This window comes from Pelodiscus sinensis, chromosome 5 (genome assembly GCF_049634645.1).
Source record: "Pelodiscus sinensis isolate JC-2024 chromosome 5, ASM4963464v1, whole genome shotgun sequence".
Lineage (NCBI taxonomy): Eukaryota > Metazoa > Chordata > Testudines > Trionychidae > Pelodiscus > Pelodiscus sinensis.
In genome coordinates this window covers 113,950,793-113,978,159 of record NC_134715.1, presented here as the reverse complement: position 1 = coordinate 113,978,159, position 27,367 = coordinate 113,950,793, and the positions used below count along the sequence as shown (strand labels likewise).

General features: G+C 41.0%; 1 protein-coding gene across 7 annotated transcripts in view; it reads left to right on the top strand.

The window, feature by feature from the left end:
- The window catches only part of AFAP1 (actin filament associated protein 1), a 172,897-nt gene that overhangs the window by 33,460 nt on the left and 112,070 nt on the right, over positions 1-27,367 (top strand). For 2 of the 7 annotated variants that reach the window (XM_075930797.1, XM_075930794.1), the window contains exon 2: positions 17,203-17,274. The exons of 4 other annotated variants lie outside the window; for them this stretch is intronic. In XM_075930797.1, coding sequence (XP_075786912.1) covers positions 17,229-17,274 — 46 coding nt within the window. In that variant the 5' untranslated portion in view covers positions 17,203-17,228. Of the gene's footprint in view, positions 1-17,015; positions 17,040-17,202; positions 17,275-27,367 lie in introns of those variants that run through there. One more of the 7 variants, XM_075930795.1, reaches the window with a different exon arrangement.

The following is a 27,367-nucleotide window of genomic DNA, read 5'->3' as shown; positions in this document are numbered from 1 at the left end:
ACCTTTTTCAATTTAGCCTGGGGTGGATATCACTTTACAGTCTGTGTTGAAAATAGCTTGTTGTGGTAAGAGACCAGGAACTACTACTTCAGCAATTTGTGAATTTTTTCTCTACAGAAGACTGTGCACCTAGAATAGGCTAGCAATCCCTGATTAGAGTAGCATGAGTTTTGTGGTGTAATAATAAACCAACCACTTAGAGGAAGAGGTTGGACAAGCACCTTTGTGAGGAAGGGATTTTGAGGAAGAGACCAAATTGTTCTTGAATTGTACTTTCTTTTGGCTCAGTCCCCTTTCACCTTTATTCTCTTGCTGCTCTTCTCATTCATTCTAATTGGTGCCCTAAAAAACTGGGATTTTAGCTATCCAGAGAAGCTGCCACTGTGGAGTCATTCCGAAGTTCCCTCCTCAATTGATTTTTAAAATGTTACATAATTGAATGGGACTGTAATATTTAATCACTAAATGTCAGGTTTTCTGTTTTCCTTATCCCATTCTATGCAGAATGCAACATCAATGGTTATGATGCCTCCCATCCCCCATTTAACATGAAAACTTTCAGTGACATTTTGGTTCAATTAGTTTTGGCAGATGAGATTTCTCTTAAGTCAGACCCACGCACTTGTGTATACACAACAGACTTCAAGCTGCTTTAAATACAATCACATTATTACAAAAACAAAATAGCGATAATGACCAAGTTGCTCTGCCCCGGGCTTCCTGGAATCAGCCGCTGGTCAGTTTCAGCAGCGGCTGAATCTGGATGCCAGTTCCGACTTAAGTACAAATTCGACTTAAGTACAAACCTACAGTCCCTATCTGGTACGTAACCCGGGGACTGCCTGTAACTGAAATAGAGCGTAGGTTCTGGAACTAGGGATGTGGGAGGTGCTGCAGCACCCTCTGGCTTGAAGTGGTTTCCATTATATGTTGGGTTCAAGAGCTCTCTCTCTCTGCAACCCCACTATAAAAATTGTTCTAGCACCCCTGGAATCAAACAAAGCAAAACAAAAATAAAAAACCAAACCCGATTTGTATGTGTAGATTAGCAAACAAAACAGTATGTGTTTGAACTGATCTGTAGAATCCTCCAATATTATTTGTTAAACTACATTATTTCCTCTGAATTCCCTAGAAAATTTATTCTTTGCTTTAAAGAAACAATTTACCAAAAATTATACTTTTCAGAAGTATCACTGAAACCAGGAGAAACTTTTTCTAGCAAATGGAGTCAAAACAAATTCTTAGCACTCTCATAGCTTTGGTCAAACTGAAACTTACTAAAAGAAGCTTCCTGAAATTTACAAAATCTTATGTCTCCATTAAACTAATGTCAGTTTTAATGATTATATGTAGGGTTGGAATAATTCAATTTTAAAATAATTTGGATAAAACCAGCATTTATTTTTAAACTTTTTCATATTATCAATGCAAATTCTCACAATTGTGTAAATTATGGTATTTAGGCATTTTTATTTCCTTTATCTAAATTTCCACAGTTTCACAAAATTATGGGTGGGGGGATTAGACAATTATTTAAAAGTATGGTCATTGAGATTTTTAAAAGTAGTTCTTTATGTCTATTAAAACACAAATTTTCAACATCAAATCTCAAAATACACAAAGAATTCAAATCATCCTCAAATCATACTGTATGCTCAAATAGCATTTGATTATTATCAGTGGAAATATTGTTCATTAATTTTATGTATGTACAGTGAAATCTATTTTTACTGACAGTTCCGGATAATAATCTAATTTCTATAAGTGCTACTTATGGCTTATTCCAAAATCTGTAAACCTCATTCTATGAGGAATAATGCCTATGCCGAAATAGCTATTTCGAAATAAGGCATGTGTAGATGCTCCACTTCTGCTATTTTCAAATAGCCCTTCACCAGCGCCATTCTAAGTTATTCCTCCCCATTGCCTCCTGGGGCTCTAAATCAAGAGAGCACGTCTATACTGCAGGGAAGCCTCAAAACTAGTCTGAGGCGGGTTTCCCTAATGTAGACATGCTTTTTCAAAATAAGCTATTTTGGAATAACTGTTCCAGAATAGTTTATTTCAAAATAAGCATGCAGTGTAGATGTACTCTAGGATATATGTCTTTGCTGTAGAGTTAACTTAGGCCCTTATTTAAGTGCTATCTTTAACCCAGGGATAGTAAATTTATATTTTGTCAATGTCCAAATTTTGTCTACGAGGCATTACCAAAGTCCAGAAACATTTTTCACATCACGATTACCCCGTTAAAGGAACACATACAATGCTATGCATTATACCCAGAGCCTATTGTGCTTATTTTTTAGTGCATTAATTGTAAAATAAAATCAAACCATTGTATGACCTAAAAATAACTTCCAAGAAAATTATAATAAATTACATTTGAGACTTTGAGAAAGTACTTAGAAAATGTCAAACAGATATAAATATTGGTATTAAAACACTTTCAGACAACTGTTTTGAATGTGTTTTATCATATGAAATCATTGTAGGCATATAAATAGATAAACATATCCAAAACATTCAAGTCTTTTGTGATTTATTTAGCATAAATATCTGAGTTTGAAATAAAATAATAGTACATATGAACTCTTCATCTTTTATGATTCAAGTCTATAATTCAAGTCTTTCTAGTAACAAATATGCACCCATATCCATGTGCATTAAGTAAAAAGAATAATTACTGGAATATATCCGTTAAAAGTACTTAAAATGTAATTTTATATGACAATACATATTTAAAATAAAATTTGTGTGAATAATGTAAATTATACTACTTGCCATCCATTGGAAAAGTGATAGGTCTTCTGTTGGACAAGGGCCTTGAAGTTTGGAGGGAGTTCAGTCAAGGCAAGACAGGCAATTGCTCAGATGATTATCAGTCAGAACATAGCAATTACGCGATTTAATGTTATTCATTGCTGAGAATGCTGACTCACATGTATGTTGAGCCAAACATAGTCAAAATGTTAATTGCTACCTTCCTCAAGTTGTAGATACATGAAGTCCAATGCAAGGGTTGTCCAGAAAGTTTCAGATGTGGTTTCAATGTGCTACAATTTAAGTACTTCAGCTTCTTGTAAATCAGTAAGCTCTAACTGTAGTTTTGCTTTATGAACATTTGGAAAGGAAGCTTGTGCTTGATTAGTCCCAGTGGCTTTTGCTTGTACCTAAATCAGTTCCTTATAAACAGGAAGATGCCTTTAAAGCTCTCAAATTCTTGGAATCTCTGCTGGAAGTTTTGAAGAAGCCTGTCTAAAGAAGATGCCATTCATGTCTGCCCTATCCTATCAACTTAGCAGCCTCAGGAAATGCAACATCTCCCCAGTTTCCAAAACACTTTTGAAGAGACTCAGTTTTGAAATGAGTTGACATCGCTGTGGAGAGCCACTACATTATGATTTCCCCCCTCTAACTTTAAGTTGAAATCATTTAAGTATCTGCCAAATTAGCATGGAAGGCCAGGATGTTTGTGCTTGCAGCATCCCTCAGAAATGTGTATGGCCTTTCTGTCTTTTTCCCTGGAGCATTATACAGATATTCTTCCATGTGAACTCAAATTTCCCACAGCCTTTTTATTACTTACTCTCCGCTCAGCCAGCGGATGACCTTATGAACCAGCAAGTCATCATAATCGGCAGATACTTCTGAAAGAAAGCTTTTGAACTGTCTGTGTTGCAGTAATTTGGACTGAAGGAAGTTGACAAGTTTAATCACCATTAACATTACTTTAGCATACACATTGCTAAACTTTGCACAAAATGTGATTTGGTGGATTACCCAGTGATAGGAAATCAAACTGAGGTTCAGATCTTGCAGACATTTCACAAGTTCTCGGTGAGTCTCAGTGCCATCTGTTGTAACTGATCAAATCAGAGTCACGTCCAAACCTGTACCAGACAAAACAGTTTGAACAGAATTAAATAAATCCTTACCTATTGTGTGATTGTTAAGTGGTATAAGGGACAATAAATCATAGGAATGGGCAGGTATGGATACCAAGAGGGGGAAAATGATCCTGTGCTCTCATAAACCTTGGGAGGCAGGCTTGGTACTCGTCTACAGACAGTCCCCTGCATCTATACCACAGAAACACTAATCAGGGAACCTATCCCTGTAACAGACCTCACTGCCAATTCTGTCTACATATCCATACAAGCGACGCCATCACAGGACCTAACTACATCAGCAGCAGCATCAGGGACTCATCCACCTGCATATCTACTAATGTGATGTATACCATATTGTGCCAGCAGTACTCCTCTGCCATGTATATTGGCCAACCAGACAATCTCTGCACCAAAGGATAAGTGAACATAAATCAGACATCAAGAAAGATAACATACAAAAACCTGTAGTAAAATACTTTAACTTCCCTGGACACTCAGTAATGGATTTAAAAGGAGCCATCCTTTTACAAAAAAACCCTTCAGAATCAGGCTACAGAGAGAAACAGCAGAGCTGCAGTTCATTTGCAAATTAGGACTAAATGAGGATTTAGAATGGTGTTCTCACTACAAACATAGTTTGGCCTCTCTTGGTATTCATACCTCCCCATCAACTGCTGGTAGTGAGCCACATTCACCCTAAACGAATTGGCTTTAACACTGGTCCTACATTGCCTTCTTTTTATATGCTAGTACGTATATACCTCTGTGATTTCCACTCCATGCATCTGACAAAGTGGTTTTAACCATGAAAGCTTATGTCTAAATAAATGTTAATCTTCAGAGTGCCACAAGACTCCTCATTGTTTTGCAGATACAGACTAACGTGGCTAACCCTCTGAGACTTGTCACCATCAGGGGCCGGATTAAGGGGGGGGCTAGCCAGGTAGCTGTAAGGGGCGCCGCCGCCCGGCCATGAGGCACCCCTTAGAGCTGCCATCAGGTGCCACGTGCCCGATTGCGGCTGTAAGGTTCACAGCACGCCTGGGGGCGGGGCCGCGCATGTGACGTGCACCCGGGGGTGAAGGCGCACATGCGTCGCGTGCCCACTGCCCAGAGCATAGGAATGGCTCAAGCCGGCCCTGGTCACCATAAATGGAAAGAGCAATCTGATTCTCTGAAACCACAGCCAATGTTAATCTTTGAAAGTAAATCGTGTATCTTGCTAGTATTGCATTAGAAAGTCTGAATGATGCTTGAAAATTATCCCTCTTTAGCTCTGTTTTGCAATTATTTGTATTTTACTCTGAGGAAATTGATGCTGTTTCCCAATTTATTATGAAAAAATTCATGTATTTCCATTGTAGCAGCCAAGAAAGCGTTAGTTCCCAGAAAAGCCTCAGGACAATTGCTGAGATCTGTAGAGTATTCAGCTAGGGGCTTGAATTCATCTAGGGTGCCTGATCTTCGGTGGGAAAAGGCAATCTTTTTGTGTGAAATTCACAGCACAGTCATTGCTGTTGGATTAAATGATGCCTGCACTTGCCATTGTGGTTCTAGAAAAATGTTAAATTCTTTGCTATGTAGACCACTTAACTGAATGTGGCCTTTTGTAATAACAGATGGTAGAGGAAGATATGGATTTATATTATATATGTCTACTGAAGAATAATTCAGAGTGCAGTTCTAGACCTCAATCTGTGGACTAATAGGGTTGATGTGGAGATACCGTATTAAGCCATTGGGAAGGGCATGCGTGTCTCTGTATATATGTGTCATTGCTCTCAAGTGATCTGACCGATTCTATTGAAGCAGTGGTCTCCAACCTTTTCACACCCAAGATCGCTTTTTAAATGTCAGGGCAAGCCGGGATCTACCCCATTCTTTTTCTGAGTCCCCACCCCTTTCTTGAGTCCCCACCCTCTCCAAACCTTTCCTCAGACTACCTGTTGCTAGTGGAAACTCGCTGTTAATTACATAATTACGCCTGAGCCATTTTGCTAGTGCTGCAGCTGGGGAGAAGGGTTTAATTTAAATTATTAAACAGATAAACTAACATGAGAAAGTTAAAGTATTTAATCAGACTTCATTTTAATAAAGTAAAATATTATATCCAACACAAAAAGTTTCAATGTTTTCTTTATTTATGGCAGGCATCGTGGGCCATTGACCCACAGAAAAATCTGTTGGGGACCACACAAGTGAGAAGCAAAAAATCGTCTCCAAAATCCCCAACCCTCAGTAGTGTGGCTCCAAACTGTGACACATCACTCTTCTGGCACTCAAGCCCCCATGGGGTGAGGAGAAGGGATAGCGATGGCTGAGGTTCAGGGCTTCCTATAGGACAGATTGGCTTTTGGGGGGTTCCAGAATTAGTGGATTTTGTGGACCCCCTTAGGCTCTGAAGTGGGAACAAAAATGAGAGGCTCAATGTATGGGACAGGACTGCCAGCGAGTGGGATAGGGATGCAGGATCTGGGTGGGAGGTGGGGTGTAGAGGATAGATTGAGGAGGGCAGGGTCAGGAAGGTAGTTTGGTGGCAGGAGAGGGTGTGGGGTGGGGGAATGAAAGGGAGTTTGTGGTTGGGAGGGGGTAGGAGGAGTTACACAGAAAGGGTGAGAATGCAGCCAAATAGCTAGCTGGGGAGGGGAAGGCAAAGAAGTAGGGAGTAAAGGAAAGTGTAGCCTCCCAGGAGCAGCGCTGGAGTGAAGACAGGTGTAGGGGCAGAGTCTCTTCCCTGTCCGGCCCAGCCCTTACTCTCTGGGGCTGGGACAGGCTGAGCCTGGGGCTGCCCAGGGCTGGCTCCAGCCTAGCCTGGTGCAGCAAGGCACTGGGGAACGGGCTCCTTGACCCTACACACAGCCCATGCCCTGGTGCGTCATGTGTGCCAACTGCCTACCCCTGGCTCTGTGGAGGGGACTCAGCCCTACCCCCTCCCAGAGCAGGAGGCAAGAGCTGGGGTGGGGGGGGGGGCATGTATACCTTGCCTACCCTGCCCCCTCAGCAAATTAAGGGCTGCTCCTTTTTTGATCCAGTTCAGGTGGCTGCAGCATTCAGCCCACTGAGGCTGCACCACGCTCCAGCTGCACTAGATCAAAGAAGGACAGTCATCCAGCCAGCTGGCCTCAGCGATCGACTCTTGGGGTGCCTCAGTTGACTGGTTGGTCGCGATTGATAAGTTGGTGACAACTGAATTAAAGGGAGAGTCATTTCAGGGCATGATCTGGCTGGCTTAAGGGGCAAGGAGAAGAAGGGCACTGTCCTGCAAGGAGCTGAGCGCTCTGGCCAATTCAACAAAGCATTTAAGCCTACACTTACAGCATGTGAATAGTCTTCTCACATTCTTTAAAAGGTAAGTGCTTTGCTGGATTGAGCCCAAAAAGAGAACGAGGAGACTTCTGAGCAGTGTGCCAATGACATCTACCAGCCCTCAAGAAGGTCAGATTGTGTATTCACAACCAGAAATCATATAGTTTCTTTTGTGTCCAATTATATTCCCTTTTTTCCTCTAACCCCTTGCTATTTAGAGGCAAATAAGTATGATCCCTCCATACTGGCTGCCATTTCTCTTTTGTGGCATGAGTTTGCCTAGGGAGTATTCACAAAAAATAGTTGAGAGAGACAAGGTGGAAGAGAGATCTTTTATTGGAGCAACTTCTGTTTGGTGAGGGGGACGAGATAGAGATAGAGCTCTTTCGAGTGAGATAGAGATCTTCTTCTGCTCTGGAAAAGGACACAGGAGGAAATTGTGCTATTCTGCTCAGCACTGGTCAGGCCTCATCTAGAAAATAGGGATGTAAAATACCATGCAAAAAGTTAATCGGTTAAATATTATATTTAACGGGTTAACCCGGATCCTGTGGGTGGGGAACTGCTGCAGGTTGGCAGGCAGGTGCGGTGCAGGTGAGGGTGTTGCTCCAGCCTGGCTGGGCCTGCTATGCCTTGGGCTGTTGTGGCCAGGTTGAGCAGCTGGAGGCTGCTTGCACTGGGCCCATCGTGCCATGTTGAGTTGGGGGGGAGGTTGCTCCAGCCTGGCCAGGCCACCAGTTACTTGGTCAACCCTTTACATCCCTAATAGAGTACTGTGTCCATTTGTAGGTGCCACGCTTCTGGAAAGATGTGGACAACTTGGAGGAAGTGCAGAGATGGAGAAACATTAATCAATTAGTTCTTCAGCTTCTTAACTTGTGATCAGTGCAGTCAATCTATATGACATGTCTTCCATTCTTTTATCTTGGCCTTCCTTCTCCATGGGCAGCCAAGTCTTTTCAAAATGAAATCTTGCCATCTCACTGGAGGCCAGCCAGTGATTGTTTCGGTTCCTGTGAGTACTAGGGATATAAAGGACTAGTTGACTGATAAGCAAATGCATTTGCTTATTGGATAGTCGCCAGGATAATTGACTAGTTATCAGATAGAGGCAGCAAGGGGAGGGGGAATGGAGGTACTTAAAAGTGGCACTGCCACTTTGAAATGCTGGGTGGAGGGGACCCCGGGCTCTGTGCAGCATTTCAAAGAGACAGCACTGCATGGAGCCCAAGATCAGCTGAGGACTTCCCAGCTAACCCCCTTCTCCCTGTGGCGCTGCTGCTTTGAAATGCTGGGTGGTGCCTGGGATCAGCTGGGGACTCCCCAGCTGACCCCGGGTTCCAAACGGTGCTGCTGGTTTGAAATGCCGAATGGAGTCCATTAACTCTCGACTAGCAAATTAATCGCTACTTAACATCCCTAGTGGGTACCATTCAGTGACAGCTGCAATCCATTGATTGTCAGTGAGTCTGACTATATACCAGGCCTACCACATTTTACTGTCCTGCTTTCAACAACCTTCTTCACTCCATTCGGCTATCTGATCAATGCACTCGGAAGTCATCAAGAATTGAAATCCCCAGAATTCTTCTTTCCAGAGCTCTCTTTGTGACAGAGTTGTAGTTCCTTTATCTTTGTCACCAGCCAGGTATCGCGGAAGCATAGTATTGCTGGCAGTACTGTTGAGTTGAAGAGGTTGGCGAGTATTGATTGGTTGATTTCTCCCTCCCTCTCCCCCCTCCCCCCGGACATTCTTGATAGGACTGAGTGCACTGCAATCAGCTTGCTTTCTTCCCACCATTATTCACCATCATTATCATGGTACATGTTAAGTTCTTGGCCCAAATAGACATATTGCTCGACTTCTTCTATTTGTTCTCTCTTGACTGTTATTTGGGCTATTGGCAAGGCATCAAACTGTATAAATATTGTTTTGGAGTGCTTAATTTTCATTCTGTTTTAGCTGCTTTTTGTGTCAAGTTCTTGCAACATTTTCTATTTTGATAGTATTTTCAGCAATCTACAGAATATCATCCGTTCATCTGAAGTGGCTTAATGCTGTCCATTGATGTTGACTGGACAGTTCCAATTTATCGACCTTGATGCATTTTGAGTCAGGCGGTGAAGAGTTTTGTTGAAATTGTGTTATCTTGTTTCACACTTTTTTTTAACGGGGATGCAAACTAAGTGTCAGAGTTAAAACTGTAATGCAGTTGTAACCTGCATACTTTCTGGGTGTGGAGTTCTGTCCCATGTAGTGGCATTGAGACCATTTACAGAGAATAATGAGTCTGTTCTACAGCCTTAGCTGATACCCAGCTAGTTTTTAGCACATGCGGTGGAGGCTCATGCACTAAGCTCTGATACAGAGGCAGCGGATGGGTGGGAGAGGCAAGTTTCAAGAGGATTTTTTGCTAAGAGAATGTTTAGCTTGTAAACTTTTTAGGGGTTTGGAGTGTATCCATTCTTGTGTGTTGTGGAAGACTGACCTCACTGTGAGGAACAGCTCTCAAAACAGCATTGGGGAGACCCATGGCTAAAGGTATGTATGCTTTATGTGGATGCTGTCCAATTGCTATTATAAAAAGCAGCCTTTGAAAGCCACTTCGTGAACTTTTGCCCCATCTTCCTTCTCCACAGACTCAGCGTTTTTCAGATTTATACCTCCATGTTGCCTCCCAGTCTCTTTCTCTGTTCTTTGTTTTTGTTCTCCTTGATGTTCTTAAATTACATAGCTCTATGTTATTTACTTTAAAGTGGAGAGGCTTCAAGACATATATTTATTTATTCGTTTGGGAAAACCTCATCATTTCCTGGGCCAAACAGATTAGAGCCAAGCACTTGGCACCTTTTCTGACCTTCTCTCTGTGTGTTATATGTTCAAAAATGTATCCTGTAAATGTGGACTGGTCTTGGATTTTCCATTCTCTCTCTCTCTCTTTCTCTCTCTCTCTCTCTTCCCCCCCCCCCCCCCCAACTTCATAATAAAAAACAATTTGTATTTGTTTTTATGCAGGGAAATGTCCTAAGATTACTGAAAGAATGACCGGGGGGGGGAGGCTTGTTTTGATTTTTTACTGAGGAAGTTCAGACTAGAATCCTACTCCCATTAACTGTGTTTCTAGATGTTCAGACCTCTCATTCATATTTCTTAGAGAAACTGTCAGTCTAGAAACTCGTGCAAGTAGATGGCACATGCAAGAATTCTCATGCAGTTGCCAGGTGTGATTTTGAAATGGGTTCTGCACCACCAACATTATAGTTTTCCTCTTTTTCTGATACGATTCATTTGTCTACCATGCTCATTTATTTGTGAAATGGAGAGGGAGGTTCTATTCATTTTATTGATCTGCTGGTTCTTCAGTACTTTGTTCTTGCAGCTGAGTGCTTTTTTCTCTAAAGGGATTCTGGAAGCTTACAGAAGCTTACAAAAAAGGCTGGCCCATTTCTTGACTGAGGGCAGGAATGCTTTTGACTTTTCCATGAAGGCGATGATATTTACTCTCTCACAAGAAGGGTGATGTATTTTGGTATAACTGCTAGTTGGTTTCAGATCAGATGATGTGTGCATCATGCTGGTTAGAGACAACTGGTGAGAAACTTTTATAATTTTTCAAAGTGGATATAATAGATCTACCAGGATGATTTGTGTTGAGAGAAGCCATATGGGTCTGAGAGATGCCATAGTGTTTGGAGGAGTGATACTGCATTTGGCACGGAGGCAATGTAGCCTAGTGACTAGAGCACTGGACTTGGATTTTATTGACCTACAACTGCATTGATGAATGACTGTGGGCAAGCCATTTCTTGCCCTATTCCTCAGTTTCCCAATCTCAGTAAAATGAGAATAAAAATACTTACCTTTTAAAAGCAGTTGGAGGTCTATGGACAAAAAAGCTGTCTAAAAGCTAGATGGTATTATTGTAAGAATACTAAAACATGTAATTTGTTAGGTGTCCATGTTGCTATCGGTCATCGATTGGCTAGGTGCTTCTTGAGGAATCTCATTGTAATTCTTTTTTGAAGAGAAAATGGATGAGTATGGACTTGGGTACTATAGAATTAGATACCTCTGGGTTTCAATCCTGTTTATGACACTGACTAACATCCTCAAATTCTTGGGGGGACTTTCTGCTTCTGTTTTCCCCATCTGTAAAATTAGGGTGTTAGTGCTCTTACAAGGATGTTATGAGGGATAATGTTTGAGGTGCTTTGAAAAACAAATGCTTAAGAATTTTCAAAATACTGAACCTTCCTATTGCAAAGCATTTTAAGACCCCTTACACTTTTTCTATCCATTTCAAAATTTGTCCTTTCCAGTTTCCACAGCACAAGTAAGAACTTTTATTTGGACTTTTTACATGAACATTTCAGTTTATTCTTTTTTCCTTTGTGCCTCATGACTCTTTTTATTCTATTTCATCTCTCCACTTTTGTTCCAGAATCAAAGGCTTGGCTTACATAGTGGGATGTGTTTTCAGTCCGGTTCCTGGGAAATGAGTTGTGCAACTGTCTTCGTTGCTCTCAAGAATTGTGCTAGCCACCTTGTTCCTTCCACATGTGATGAGAATATGCCCTGGCATGAACAGTATTCCTTTATTGGGAGAGAGGGGGATACTGGCACTTAAATTTTTTATTATGAAACACTTCTTCATGCTGTATGCACAATAAAAACTGAAATTGCAGTAATTAATCCAGACTGCAGATGATCATTGACTTTTGGCTTGAAATCCAGTACTCTTGCTCACAGATTGCTTACTCCAGAGCATCTAGTTCTGCTAGCTGTTTGAATGGAGCATAACTCTGCATGTTGCCTATAGACCATCTGTTGTCCACATGATCCCAAACTTTCCTGTTCAGCATGTAGGCAATGCAGTCCATTTCATTCAAGTTAGGTGTGGCCCTTTGTGGACTGAGAGCTGCCAATGTGGCCCTCAGCATCTGAATTCTCTTGTGATGGAAAATTGTGTGGCTTTGTGAATTGCCTGCACAGAGGTAACTAGAAACTGCTGAATTTTTTTAAATTCTGCCATTGAATCCCTGGCATGTGGACGTAGAAAAATTGAGTGATATTTGATAGGAATTGAATCAAAAGAGTTTTATAGAAATTATTTTAAAATGGTCGTTATTATGTTCTGTAGGTTTTTAAACCAACTTACCAAATTTTGCAGCAGGGAAATATAATTCCCTTCTATGTTCTATCAAAAGCTTTCTCAAAAATTTTTTTCCAGAAAACTTACCACTTTCCAGTTAAGTCAGTGGTGGGCAACCTCTCATTGGAGTTCCCTGTGTGGACCACAGGATATTTGGTTTACTGTTGCGCACATTTAGGGTTGCCAGATTCCACTGGTTTCTGTCTGTATAGTTTTTTTTTCCTCTACCAGTATTACTAAAGTGACATGCATGTAAAGCAAGGGCACATGAAGTGAGGTACATGCTGATTGCACACAACAATTGACTGTGAGAGCCATGCATGCTCTTTGCATCTAGTCAAAGCGCTGCTATGGTTCAGTCAGCACACCCCGAAAATTCTAGGTATCCAAGCACAGTTAGCAAAAACACCCTGGAAGTGGGTCTGGCCCACGAAAGCTCATCATCTAATAAACCATCTTGTTAGTCTTTAAAGTGCTACATTGTCCTGCATTTTGCTTCAATTACCCCAGACTAACACGGCTACATTTCTATCGCTATCCTGGGAGACCCTCTCAGTTATGACAGTCTTGCAGCCCACTGAGATAACCACTCACTAGCAAGGCTTCCTCTAATTTTTCCCACTGATGTGCAGAATAAATTTTGCTATATGCACCGAGGCATATATGGATGCATGTAGAAATATGTGCTGCTGCTTGTTGGTGCTATGCTAATCAGCTGGGTGGCATTTGAATCTATCCTGGGTGGCCGCCCAAGCACTCAGCTTACAGGGAACACTGCTCACCAGCTTAGTTTGTCTATTGCTGAATGAAGTCTTTTACAACATAGTCTACTAATTTTCAACTGTGGGTTCCAAAAGTTAAAATACATAAAAATGGCCCAGTTTTCAGATGGAACCTCAGGTGCTTTGATGATTTTAGTGATAGGTTTAACCTAATTTTATCATTGGTTTCAGTCTGAGCTATTAAACAATTGCTGAGTATGTTTGTTTGAAATTTCCACTTATGTGCCTAGCTCTTGCCATCTAAATATGGAAGAGTTTGCTATGTTTGCTTCCACTTTCCCCATCTGTAAAACAAGGAGAGTTATACAGTAAAAGCCCTTTTATTTGGCATGCTGGAGCAACGGGGGAGAGGAGGAGAGGGATGCTGGTAAATTAAAAATGGTGATTAACTAAGGCTATGTCTGGTGCTATTCTGAAATAACTGCTTGTGTGTAAATACAAACTGTTATTTCAACATAATGTCAGAATAATGTTGAACTGGAGGACTTCTTACTCCAACTCTGGTAACCCTCGTTGTATAAGGAGTAAGGGAAGCCGGGGGAAGAGTGCTCTATCTCAAAATAACTGCTGTGTGGACAGCACCAAAAGTCGAAATAAGCGATTTCAACTTAAGCTACACAATTAGCGGTGCATAGCTTATTTCAAGTTTAGCCCTGCTGTGTAGGCATGCCCTTAGAGGAAGGGGTTTGAAGTGCAGGGGTGAGGATGCAGGGGCAAGTGCATGGATGGGGCTGCAGGACACTGGCTATGGGAGAAGGCTTGAGTCTAGCAGGAGGTTGGGGGTTAGGAGTGACTTGGAGTGCTGGATGGGGAGCAGGTGCTCACCAGCAGCTACCCATCCCTCCTGCTCCAGGCAGCAAACCCCATCTCTCCTTGCAGCTCCTGTTGGTATTGGTTCCTGGCCAATGGGCTAGGAGCTAGGAGTCAGCAATATGGTGGGGAAAATGGAGCCAGCATGCCTGCAGAGCTACCTGGCCATGCCGTACAGCAGGGACAGGGAGTTTTGAAGAAGCTAGACTACCGCTGGAGTAGGAGTAAGGGGAGGAAGGAAAGACAGGTAATTTGAAGTCTCAAAAGCTTGACAATATCCCTTTAAAGAAAAAAATATGTCGGTGTACACTTGCTTGTTTCTATGAATGGCACAAACACACATTCATGGCAAAATATTTTTCCATGGTTTTCATTTGTGCTAGCTTGCCATGATTGTGCTTTTCTTAATTGTTTGCTAATAACATGCAAAGTGACTAGATGTAAATCAAGTCAAGTTCTCCCTTCATTCCAGGTGGTGGAAGTGGTGTAAAATGACAAATGGACCAATCCAGAAAGGAATTACAATGAAGGCAATGATTCCAGAAAACAACCTTTGCCCTCTTTAAGAGGAAGACAAAAAAAATGCAGCAGATATGAATTGCACATAACATTTATGTGCTATCTTATGTTTTAAAAGTGCGGTACGAACATTAACCACTTCATCCTTTTAAGTATCTTGGAGGAAGGAAAGGGCAGTAAAATCTGGCACTTCACCAACTGAGAAGTTCAGTAAACAAGCATTTCTGATCTGCTCAGAAATAGGGTTGCCAGATGTCCGGTTTTGAGCTGGACAGTCCAGTATTTGAGCTTTCTGTTTGGGAAACAAATTGAGAAAATATAAATGTCCGGTATTTTCTAAATAAGATGTAATGTAGATTGTGATGTAATGTCAAGTGTGTCCGGTATTTTTGTTGAAACCATCTGTCAACCCTACTCAGAAAACACGGTTTATAGTGCAGTTGATGCGGAAATGTGGGTGGGGTTGCAGGGAACCCTCTCTGAGGGACCTTGAGTCTGGGATGGGCTTGGCAGAGGTTGGGATACAGGAGGGGCTCGGAGTGCCAGATGGGCAGAGAGTGCTCTATTGTTAACAGCAACATTTCCATTGCATTGCATTGAATTGAATCTTCAGTGAGTATGTTTGGATATAAACTGTTCATCATGGGACTTACAATCCAAAATGTAAAAATTCTCTAGTATTTGAGGATGAGACAGTGAAACTAAATTCTATGTTTTTATTGTGGTTTTCAACAAATCAGTAGATTTCATTAATGGTGAGATATTCAAACTCTTTGATATTTTAAGATATTATTAATTCAGACAGTCTTTTTTAATAAGATTTTTTTTAACCTAGCAGCCCCTTCAAGATTAAACAGTGTTTCAAGTGGGATGTAACTGGGAAAGAAGTTTACAATGTTCTCCTTCAGATTGTTTTCCCTAACATTTGTGGAAATGAATTCTCCTAGTGCAAGTTAAGACTCCCTCATCATGACTTTATTTGGGAAAAATTCCCATTTTTGACCTCTGGTAGCTGTATCTGATTAAAGAAAACGGAATTAGAATACTTTGAAAATATTAACGTCTGGGAGTTTTAGGACTCTTTAAGGCCTCTTGAATTTCTCTTTAACATTAGCTATTCTATCTCTGGCTCAAACTAGATGAAAATAAAAAAGTGTTAAGGATGATTTTTATCCCTCTTAAAACTCAATCTATTTTTTTTTTCACTATGGCCTGAGAACCACGCAGTAGGAGTTGGGCTAGTAGATGTAATGTATATACACAAGGGCAGTCCTCCGTTTTATTTATATTTAAGTACCATAGGTGCACATTTGTTATTGCCTTCAGCCAACATTTATATTTTGGTACAGTTGATTTTGCTGCTGTTATTCTTTGGTTGTTCTGTATGCAGAATGAGGGGAAAAGACTGAATCTCAGTTCAGTTTAATTCAGGGATTGCAATTGCAGATGAAATGCTGTAGCCTTTTCTTTAGGAAAGGAAATGATCCTGTCAGATTAGAGGCTATTGAACGTTCATGTTAATTGCAAGAGTGGTTATGTGCAGTCTAGTAATTATCTGTAATTTTAAGGAAGACAGATGTAGCATTAGCTTCTGACTTTAGATAACAGCCTTATTAATTTTCAAGTGAGCAGCAGAAGAAGCAGATGGTGAGATGAAGGAAGTAGTCAAATGTTTGCCATTGATAGCTCTTACTTTTGTGTAATAAATTTGGCTGGTGATTGGCTAAGCCAGCAGGGTCCTGATTGCTATCAGGACTCTAACCAGCTGGGTCCTTCCTGGGGCTCTTTTCAGAAGGCTGGTGCATGCTAATGTGTCTTAGGACATGACAAGCATTGTTTAAGTTACAATGCAGTGGGATGGTTCTATATAAATAGACACGCTGAGACCAACAGATCCAAAGCTTCCTCATTGAGAATCTTTGGTCCCTGAAAAGCAAAACATGAACAAAAAACTACACTTATTACACGCTGATCCACTTCTTTAAGAAGCAGTTAGGTATGAGGATTTTTGCATTTCAGATTTTGGTGGAACAGTATTTGGTTGTATTGCCCCTCTAATGTTACTTGGGATGATAGGAAGAAATGTTCAGTCAGACATAGCCTTTTTTGTCAAATATTGCTGAGCATGCAATTCAGGAAATTGCCATTTATGGGGTAGACAGGTGGCATGGATCATCTTGTTCTGCAGAGAGCCCCACCACCACTGATAAAAGTGTGACACAAACAAGGGGAATTGCATGCAGGTCCAGTCATAGAATACAGCTGGCGGGGTCCTTTTTTTAACTTTCACAATAACTAGCAGCTCAACTGACGCCAATTGGCAGCTGTGCAGACAGTTACAGAAACAGCTAAGGATGTCATTGGCATGAAGGCTCTCCCCCTGCCCCCAATAGTTGGTCAAAAGAGTTGGGACCTGGAGGTAGCGGGAATCATACGCTGTTTATGCTGTGATCATTCGGTGGAGGAGAAGCGAACACATTCATCTGGGCCATCATTCTAGAATTGTGACAAACATTAAATTGACTCCAGTGATGTCGATTTTAGTGAATGTGTTCAGGGTCATGTTAATCTATGTGAGTATAGCATAGTGAATGTATATAACAAATAAGGAGAATACTTATGTGTTGCAGCATATACATTTTTTTTATACAGTAATGACATTTAGTTGGAGTGTTGTAGGCATAATTTTCGAAGACAATTCTGGCAATACTGATATCTTTGGACATGTTTCTACAGTGTTATGAAACGTACCACTGGACGATATGTTGCAAGATTTGAAAGGACCAACTTTAAGCAGACAATTGGCAGGTCAGTTTCCTTAATTACAGTAGACTATTGAACATTAAATAAAGAGGCCACTGTTTCCTGACAGCTGACTTGTATCTGCTATGTTCTTCTGCTTTTGGCGGGATGAACATGATTGCAGCTGTATGTGTATTTTTTTTCTCCATTTGTCCACAAGTAAAATTACCAAGTTTGAAATGTCAATAACTAAATAACAAACCACTGACTTTCATCAGACATGGCTTGGTTTTTTGGTCAGTAGAGCTATTTATATGAGCAGGGACTGGAAAGGGTTTGCAAAGGTAGCTAAGAGAAACAGATGCAAGATCAGATAGGGCACAGCTGTTAGAGCAGGGAGAATGGGGAAGTCATTGTGGAAGGGAGTGGATTTAAGGAGGTATTTCAAGGGTGAAGGGAAGAGAAGGTGCTTGGCAGAGAAAAAGACTTAGCAAACATATGGGAGCAGCATGACAGAACACTAAGTTCAGAGAATAGTAAGGGAAAGGAAATTGATAGACCGTGGAAGAGGAACAAGCGGGAATGAAAACAGTTGGATAGATTTTGTTTGATTTTTGTAAGGGAGATTATGGGTCTTGTAACTGATATTGTAAGAGACAAGAACCCAATGAACAGATTCAGATAGGGAGAAGAGGTGGATGGAGTTGTAGGAGCTAATGATTTTTCCATTAGCATTTTCTGGTTTTATTAGGGATGTGAAAGGTTAACTGGTAAGCATCATGCATTAAAGGTGATGCTTACAGGTTCCAGTTAACTGTTAACTGGTAGGATTTGGAGCAGCTCTTTGCCTGCCGCAGACAAGGAGCTGCTCCAGCCTCATTGGGAGGCCCACTGCAGAGAGGCACTTCTCCGGCTGTCTGGAGCAGCTCCTATCCGCAGCAGGTCCGGGCGCCCCGCAGGCAGAGGCTGCTCCAGTGTCTGGAACTGAGGCACACCACAGGCAGAGGCTACTCTGGCCAAACCTATGGCGGGAGGGGTGCTCCAGCCTGCCCCCTTTAACCAGTTAGACATAATGTTTAACCGGTTAACCAATTAAACGAGATTTTACATCCCTAGGTTTTATGTTAGCATTTAGACAAATTTGATTTAAATTTCATTCTTAATGCCCAGTTCAAACCATATCACATCTATATATTGGAGGAGATTCCCATCTGGTGTCAATTATGTTCATGCCATTGAAATCAATAACACTGTGGAGATGTACCCCTGGTGAGATTCTGGAGCATCACATTTAATTAACAGTTGTTATGATAAGAAGACATACTTTGTATACAGTTTTGATAAGTATTTGTTCACTTACAATCTGACTATATATTTTAGTGGTGTTTTGGTTTACTGCTTAGATTTGTCTTTAGTCCATAGTCCCATATTCATGGTCAAGAAGGCTGCAGTTGAAAAAAAATTATAATAGAGTTTTAAGAAAGTGCATGTTTCAGTTAACTCTTCCTTCTGGAAATCAGTGATCTTCAAGAAGATTTACACAACCAAAAACTAAAGTTGTATTCAACTTCAGTGAATTAAACCTTAATTTGTCCTCACAATATAGCAATACATATTTATGCTTCATGGAAGTTTTGAGTTCAACTCTGAAGTAAAACATTGTAAATATGACTAATTAAAGCAATATAGCATGTACATGATTTTTCAAGAGCCATATAATAATTTTTGTTAAGCAGAGAAGCCTGATTGGATAGATCCTCATCAAGCTACATGCTGCTGTAACTTAAAGAAATATAATAAAAATCCTATCAGACAGAAAAATCCTATGCATATTTTTGCTGAAGTTCTGTATATGAGCATATTGAACATAAAACTGCAGCTGTTGTGCATTAAATTTTCTCTGAGAAGAGCTGTTGGCATGCTGTATCCTGCCTTCAGTGCACTGTAGAGAACCCAGTTGAAAAGCAGGTTCTGAATATGTCTTGTATTTCACTTACATGTATGCAATATGACACACAATGCTGAAGTTGTTATTTTTTAAATATAACCTCTTGGTAACACTGTTTACTGTCTTGCAAGAGTTGGGCATAGGAATTGTCACATTTTTATTGACAATTGATTCTCCTATACAACAAAAGAATGGTCATACTGGGACAGACCAAAGGTTGGGACAGACCAAAGGACCATCTAACCCAGTATCCTGATACTGTCCATCTAACTCAGTATCCCACTCCCCGAGGAAGTGAACAGAATAAGTAATCATCAAATGATCCCTCCTGTTACCCATTCCCAGCTTATGGCTATCCCGGCTAATAGCTAATGATGGACCTATCCTCCATGAATTTATTTAGTTCTGTTTTGTATCCTGTTAAAGTGCTGGTCTTCTCAACATCCTCTGAGAAGGAGTTCCACAGGTTGACTGCATTATGTGAAAAAATACTTCCTTTTGTTTGTTTTAAACTAACTTCTGTCTATTTCATATGGTGACGCCTACTTCTTGTGTTATGCAAGAAAGAAAACAACTTTTCTTTACTTACTTTCTCCACACTAGACATGATTTTATAGTCCTCTAACATATCCCCCCTTAGTCTCCTCTTTTCTAAGCTGAAAAGTCCCAGATTTATTAATCTCACCTCATGGCAGCCGTTCCAAATCCTTAATCATTTTGGCTGCCCTTGTCTGAACTTTTTCCAATTCCAACATATCTTTTTTGAGATGACATGAGAGACTCAGTGAGATAATACATATGATTGGAATATTGGTATAGAAGGGTACAGTGTGCTCAAGAAGGATAGGCAGGGAAAAAAGGGAAATGTATATGGAAAAAATACATTTATGAAAAATGTATACACTTGGACTGAGGTGATGATAGACATAGGGGACAGATTTGTTGAGAGTCTTTGCATTAGGTTAAAAGGGGTAAAAAAACAAGGGTGATGTCATATTAGGGATCTACTACAGACCACCTACCCAGCCAGAAGAGGTAAATGAGGCTTTTTTAAACAATAAAATCATCCACTGTGCAGAATTTGGTGATGATGGGGAACTTCAACTATCCAAACATATGTTGGGAAACTAACAGAGCAGGGCACAGATTACCCAATACATTCTTGGACTGCATTGGAGACAACTTTTAATTTCAGAAAGTTGAGAAAGCTACTAGGGGAGAAGCTGTTCTAGTTTTGATTTTAACAAATGAAGAGGAACTGGTTGAAAATTTGAAAGTGGAAGACATCTTGGGTGAAAGTGATCATGAAAACATAGAGTTGATGATTCCAAGGTATCGTAGAATGGAGAACAGCAAAATAGAGAATGAATTTCACGAAGGCAGACTTCAGTAAACTCAGAGAGGTGATAGGTAAAGTCCCAAGGGAAGCAAGGACTGGTTGAGGAAAACCAACTGAAGACAGTTGGCAGTTTTTCAAAGGCACATTATTTAGGGCCCAAAAGCAAGGTATTCCACTGCATAGGAAAGATAGAAAGTATGGCGAGAGAACACCTTGGCTTAACCAGGAGATCTTCCTTGATCTAAAAATCAAGAGTAATCTAAAAAGTGGTAACTAAGTCAAATTACAAAGGATGAATATCAGCAAAAAACACAGGTATGCAGGGGCAAGATTAGAAAGGCAAAAGCACAAAACAAGCTAAATCTAACTAGAGACATGAAGGGTATCAAGAAGACATTCTACAAATATATTAGAAGCAAGAGGAAGACCAAGGACAGGGTAGGTCCATTGCTCAGTGAAGAGGGGAGAAACAATAACAGGAAACTTGGAAATGGCAGAGGTGCTTAATGACTTCTTTGTTTCAGTTTGTCAAAAAGATTGATGGTGATGGGATGCCTAACATAGTGAATGCTAGTGGAAATGAAGTAGGTTTAGAAGTTTAAAAAAAAGGACAATTTAAAAATCATTTAGAAAAGTTAGATGTTTTCATATCACCAGAGCCTGATGAAAAGTGCCCTAAAATACTCAAGGACCTAATAAAGCAGGTATCTGACCTTTCAGCTATCATCTTTGAAAAGTCATGGAAGTCAGGAAAGATTCCAGAAGACTGGAAAAAGGCCAATATAGTGCCCATCTATATATATATAAAAAAAAAAAAGAAATGAGAACAACCTAAGAAACTACAGACCAGTCAGTTTAACTTCTGTGCCAGGAAAAATGAGGGAGCAGATAATGGAGGAATTCATCTGCAAACATCTGGAAGATAATAAGGTGATGGGTAACAGCCAGCATGGATTCGAAGAATATATCACGTTAAACCAATCTCATAGCTTTCTTTGATAGGATAACAAGTCCTGTGGATGAGAGAAGTGGTAGACATGGTATACCTGGCATTTGTTACGAAGTTGCATGACCTTCTTATGAATAAATTAGAGAAATACAACATAGAGGGGGCTATTGTCAAGTGGGTGCATAACTGGCTGGATAACCCTTCTCAGAGAGTAGTAGTTAATGGTTTGCAGTCAAACCATTGGGGTTCCACAGTGGGGTTCCACAGGGGTCTGTTTTGGGACTGGTTCTGTTCAATATCTTCATCAACGATTTAGATATTGACATAGAGAGTCCAACTGGTCCCTGAGTTGCGAACTGTCGACTTACGACCGTTTGCATTTATGACCGAAGCTGTCGTAAATGGTGGACCCCGAGTTTCAAACGCGATCCGCGCTTACGAACAGCGCGGTCGAGTGTAATTCTATGGGGTCTGACTTACGAACAAACCGAATTATGGACCAATTGCTTGGTCCCTAACCAGTTCGTAAGTCGGGGAGAGGCTGTATGCTTAAGTTTGCAGATGATACCAAGCAGGAAGGGGTTGCAACTGCTTTGGAGGATAGGGTCATAATTCAAAATGATCTGGACAAACTAGAGAAATGGTCTCAGGTAAATAGGATGAAGTTTAATAAGGACAAATGCAAAGTACTCCACACAGGAGAGGACAATTCATTTCACACATACAGAATGAGAAGTGATTGTCTAGAAAGGAGTACTCCTGAAAGGAATTTAGGGGTCATAGTGGGCCACAAGCTTAAATATGAGTCAACAGTGTGACACTGTGGCAAAAAAAGCAAACATGATTCTGGGATGCAGTAACAGGAGTGTTGTGAGCAAGACATGAGAAGTTATTCTTCTGCTCTACTCTGCATTGATTAGGCCTCAATTGGAGTATTGTGTCCAGTTCTGGGTACCACATTTCAAGAAAGATGTGGAGAAATTGGAGAAGGTCCAGAGAAGAGCAACAAAAATTATTAAAGATCTAGAAAATATGAGCTATGAGGGAAATCTGAAAGAATTGAGCTTGTTTAGAAAAGAGAAGACTGAGGGGGGACATGATAGGTGTTTTCAAGCATCTAAAAGGGTGTTATAAGGAGGAGGGAGAAAAATTGTTCTGCTTGACCTCTGATAATAGGACAAGAAGCAATGGACTTACATTGCAGCAAGGGAAATTTAGATTGGACATTAGGAAAAAACTTCCTAACTGTCAGGGTGGTTAAACACTGGAATTAATTGCCTAGGGAGGTTGTAGAATCTCCATCACTTGACATATTTAAGAGCAGGTTGGATAGGCATCTATTAGGGACAGTCTTCTAGACAGTGCTTGGTCCTGTTCTAAGGATAGGGGACTGGACTCAAAGACCTCTTGTGGCCCCTTCCAGTTTTAGTATTCTATGATTTTTATGAGGCAACCACAGCTGCACACCGCATTCGAGATGTGGGCATGCCATGGATTTTTATAGAGGCAACAAGCTATTCTCTGTCATATTCGCTATCCCTTTTAAAATTATTCCTAACATTGTTTGCGTTTTTGACTGCTGCTCCACATTTTCAGAGAACTATCCACAAAACTCAAGATCTCTCTTTTGAGTGGTAATAGCTAATTTAGTCCCTACCATTTTATACATATAGCTGGGATTATGTTTTCCAATATGCATTACTTTGCATTTATCAACATTAAAATTCATCTGCCATTTTGTTGCCAGATTCTGCTGGTTTCCATCTACATAGATTTTTCCTACCAGTGTTTCTGAAGTGACATGCTCATAAAGCAAAGGCGTGTGAAGTGCGATACATGCTGATTGTTCACAATATTGATTGTAAAAGTTGTGTGCCCCCTCTGCATTCAATCAAACCCCTGCTATGGTTCAGTTGACAAACCTGCAATTTCTAGATATGCAAGCGCAGTGAGCAAAATTATCCTATCCTAGGAGACCATCTTGGTTACATCAATCTTGCAGCCCACTGAGATTGAGTTCCACTTACTCGTGTGGCCCACTCACTAGCTTAGGTTGCCTATTGCTGACCTACATATATTCATATTCTGTTTTATCATATACAAATATGCATTTGTCTTTTTATTATAGACTGTAAAGTTTACTTGATTAAAATATAATTTGTCATTGATTTTGCTGGAGCCAGAATTTCAGAACTTCCATTAATTTCAGTGGAACAAGAAGTTCTCCAGTGTCTTGTAAGGAGTCCTTTCTTTCTAATCAATATATAGTATGTACTTCCAAAACAGTCATTTGTCCTATTTCTATAGAAAATTTCAAAATATACTTTATACCCTTAGGGCCAGATTTTCAATGGGTTTCTAAAAATACACTTGCAAAATGTACAAGTTCATCAGTTTGTTGTTTTTTGGGTTTTTTTTGTTTTTTGTTTTTTTTGTCAGCAAACAGTTGCAGTTGCAAGCACATTTTTAGAGGTTAGTCTTTGGTTTTGAGAATTTGGCCAGGGAATTCAAAGTTAATAATGAAGGTCCATCCTTGGTTTATGCCATGGTGCCTAGATATTGCATCTGATGTCGATGTGTTTTTAAATTTGGGGATTTCTCCAAACCTCAGAGAGCTGACACTACATCCAACCTGCCAGTTTCCTATTCCTTTAGATTCTTGGGCTACTGGAATGTGGACCTGCCAAATGAGGCTTTCTAAATTATTTGGTAAATCTTAGTTTTGTGTTGTGGGGTATACATCCAACATAAGAGTAACTGGGCTTAGAGTAGCTGGGCTTAGAAGTTACACACGTCATTTCACTTCCTTTGTGATTCCCTGTAGATTGTAAAACACTTCTTAATTTTAAAATTTGGTGAATTGCACTGTTCAAGCCCCAAAGTGATGCTGTGCATAAACCAGAAGGAGAGAAAAAGGAAACCATGAGATACAGCTGAGTAGGGGAAGTTAATTGCACTGATAGTAGGGATACAAGGAACTGCAGGAGTTTAAATCAATAACATCACAATTACTGCTTTCTTGCACAGACTAACTTGTTTTCAGTTGGGAACAGGTTCATGGTTACTCCTTTAGCAGGGGTTGCAACTTAGATGGGCCCATGATGCCTAGACTCCAGGAATATTCCTGACCCCATGGCCTGGCACCAACAAAGTTTGGGTCCAGGTCTCTCCCCCAGCCTTGCCTGCTGTCCCTGCATGTCTCTCTCCATGTATCCTTCCAGCCCTGCCTACCGCCCTGGGTCAGGTTGAAAAAGTCTGATGGCTCCCACTTCCAGCAGCAACACAGAGGGGCTAAAGCAGCTTCCTCTCTCTTCTTGCTCTGTATGAAGCTCCTGGCACATCCCTGAGGTGTGTGTGTCTGAACTCTGCCCCTGCCCCAAGTACTCTTGTGGTCAGTGTGAGCTGTGAGGGGGGCTGTGCCTGGGGACATCAATAAGTAGAAACCCCTTGACCCTCTCACCTAGGAGCTGCTGCCAGAGGTGATATGGTTCACTTATGGGATCATTGCACCCCTTGCCTTCACCCTTTCCTCATGCATCACCCTTCTACTCCCAAACTGCCTCCCTAAGCCTGCACCCCTACCACTACCTGTACCCTAATCCCGTGTCCCAGCCTAGAGCCTGCATGCAAACACTCACTGCACCCACACTTCCTCTAAGAGCCCAACTCTTCACCCCTTCCCCAGCCAAACTCCCTCCCACAGCCCGCATCCCTTTCTCACCTAAACTGCCTTCCAGAGTCTCGGTAGGTGGGGGCGGGGAGGGACTTGGAAAAATTCTATAAATATGCCAGCCCTGGCCTGTGGGACAAGTCTTCTCTCTAAGGGCCTCCTCCAAATATGTGATCTGGTTGTTTGGGGGAACTCTGCATAGTGAAGAGTGGGTGGGGGAAGGAGGGGAACAATTGTGCCAAGCAGTGTAGAAGGAGTGTCATTTGATTGGCTAGTGGGGGCCTCCAGCCTTTCTTGTGCCTGCTATGGTAAGGATTCTTGCATGTAGTAATGTCTGGTTTCCCAGATTCCTGCACCCTGCCTTACTCAGTGGAATTCAGCAGCTGTGCTGCTAGGAGACTCCACTGTGTGTGTGTTGGGTTACTCCAGTGCATGCTATATGGAACATCTTAAATCTACCTGGACACTGCAGTTGCTGCAGAAGTCAGTGGCCCACTTGTTAAGTTGTGGATGTCTTTTCTGTGAGCATCTTAAGCTAATTCTCTATGATCTTCACAGGCGGTGTGTCTTGGTTTTGGAGTTGATTTTGAGATGTTGGTTCTGATCGGTAAAATTGTAAATGCCCCCCTTGGGTCATACTATCTAAAAGACTCCAAATTAAATTTTGACTTTAAACATTTTGTGTTTCAATTCTCGATCTGTAAAATGGGAATAATAGTACCGCTTGTTTTACAGAGGTCAATATTCACTAATATTTATGAAGCACTCACTTATTAGAGTGATGAATACCATAGAGAAACCCATGGGAAAATTAATTCAGTTTCAGAGCAGGATTTGATGAGGTCTAAACTGCACACTGCATAATGAGGAGAAAACAAAATATTGCATAGCTGCTTGTTAATCAAGCTCCATCGTCCTGTGCCCTTACTGTGAAAGGGTTCCTGTGGAAAATAAAGTATGTGTTTATATAAAGTATGGAGTTCATGTATTTAGACTGTACCATAATGCAAATGCACAAGTGGGCCAAATTAAGATTGTACAGGCAACCTTAAATTCAGGCATTTCCCAACTTTTGAATGCTTAACTTTGCAACATTTTTTTCCATGTTTAATGTTGCTATAGTTTGAGACTTAACCTATTTTTGGAGAACTTATAGAAACCCTTTGGGAAATTTATATACTTTTGAAAAGGTTCTGTTTTGCATTTCTGCTACAATGATAGCTATATTTGACCAACCAGGCAACATAAGATTTGCCAAATATTAGGGAAGATAGAAAACTGGAAATAGAAAAGATCTATACATTTTATCAAGTTTAAAGTTCAAGTATTTTCCATATGTATTTTTCATAGCTTTGTCCATTCTTGGGACAAACTGTGGATCAGACTCTGAAGTCCTAACTTGTTTTTTGTTTCACCTTTTCTTGGTGAATATAGACTTTTGGATATAGGTCCACATAATCTGGTTTTCCTATCTTACTCCCTAGCCCTAACAAGCTAGACAAATACTGAAAGAAGCTTTAATACCAAATTCACATGCAAAGTATTCCTAGTTTGCATGTGGAAGATAGTCTAGTTGAAAACCCAGCACCCTGCACAGACTAGCAGCCTGCCACCCCATGCTGCTGCCTCCGACAAAGAGACAGCAGCGTGGGGTGGCAGCAGCCCCTGTCCAGGGAAGGGTCCTAGCTTCTGCAGACAGAGGCTGCTGCCGTGGAGCAGTCTCTGTCTGCGGGGAGCTCAGGCAGCAGCACAGAGTGGGGGCGCAGGCAGATCCAGTGCTCATGGGGAGACAGCTTTTAAGCCAGCTCCTCGTGGGCACCAGTTCCCACCCTCGCCCTTGCTGCCTGTGATACAGAAACACAGAGAGGGGGATACATGTGTTCGAGAAGATTAACCGATAAGCCTAGGCTTTTCAGTTAATTGTACAGTCCTACACAATGACATCCCTACTGGCAACTGAGGTATTTTTACAAGAACTAGCATGCTTAGTACAAAAATGGAAACATTATATGGTGTATGTCTCATTACATTAGTTTGTGTTTCAATTGAATTAATTTGCTTCATGACATATTTGCTCTTTGAGTAACACTCTTTAAAGCAATCCTAGCCTAAAAACATCTAAGTAGGCAGTCTTCAGGCATGGTCCACATGAGCTTATGGGCTGCATTGTTTGCTTTAATTAAATTATTTAGCATACATTATCCATACCCTAGAGTCTCTGTCATGTATCTGGACACCATCTGCTTCTGGAGT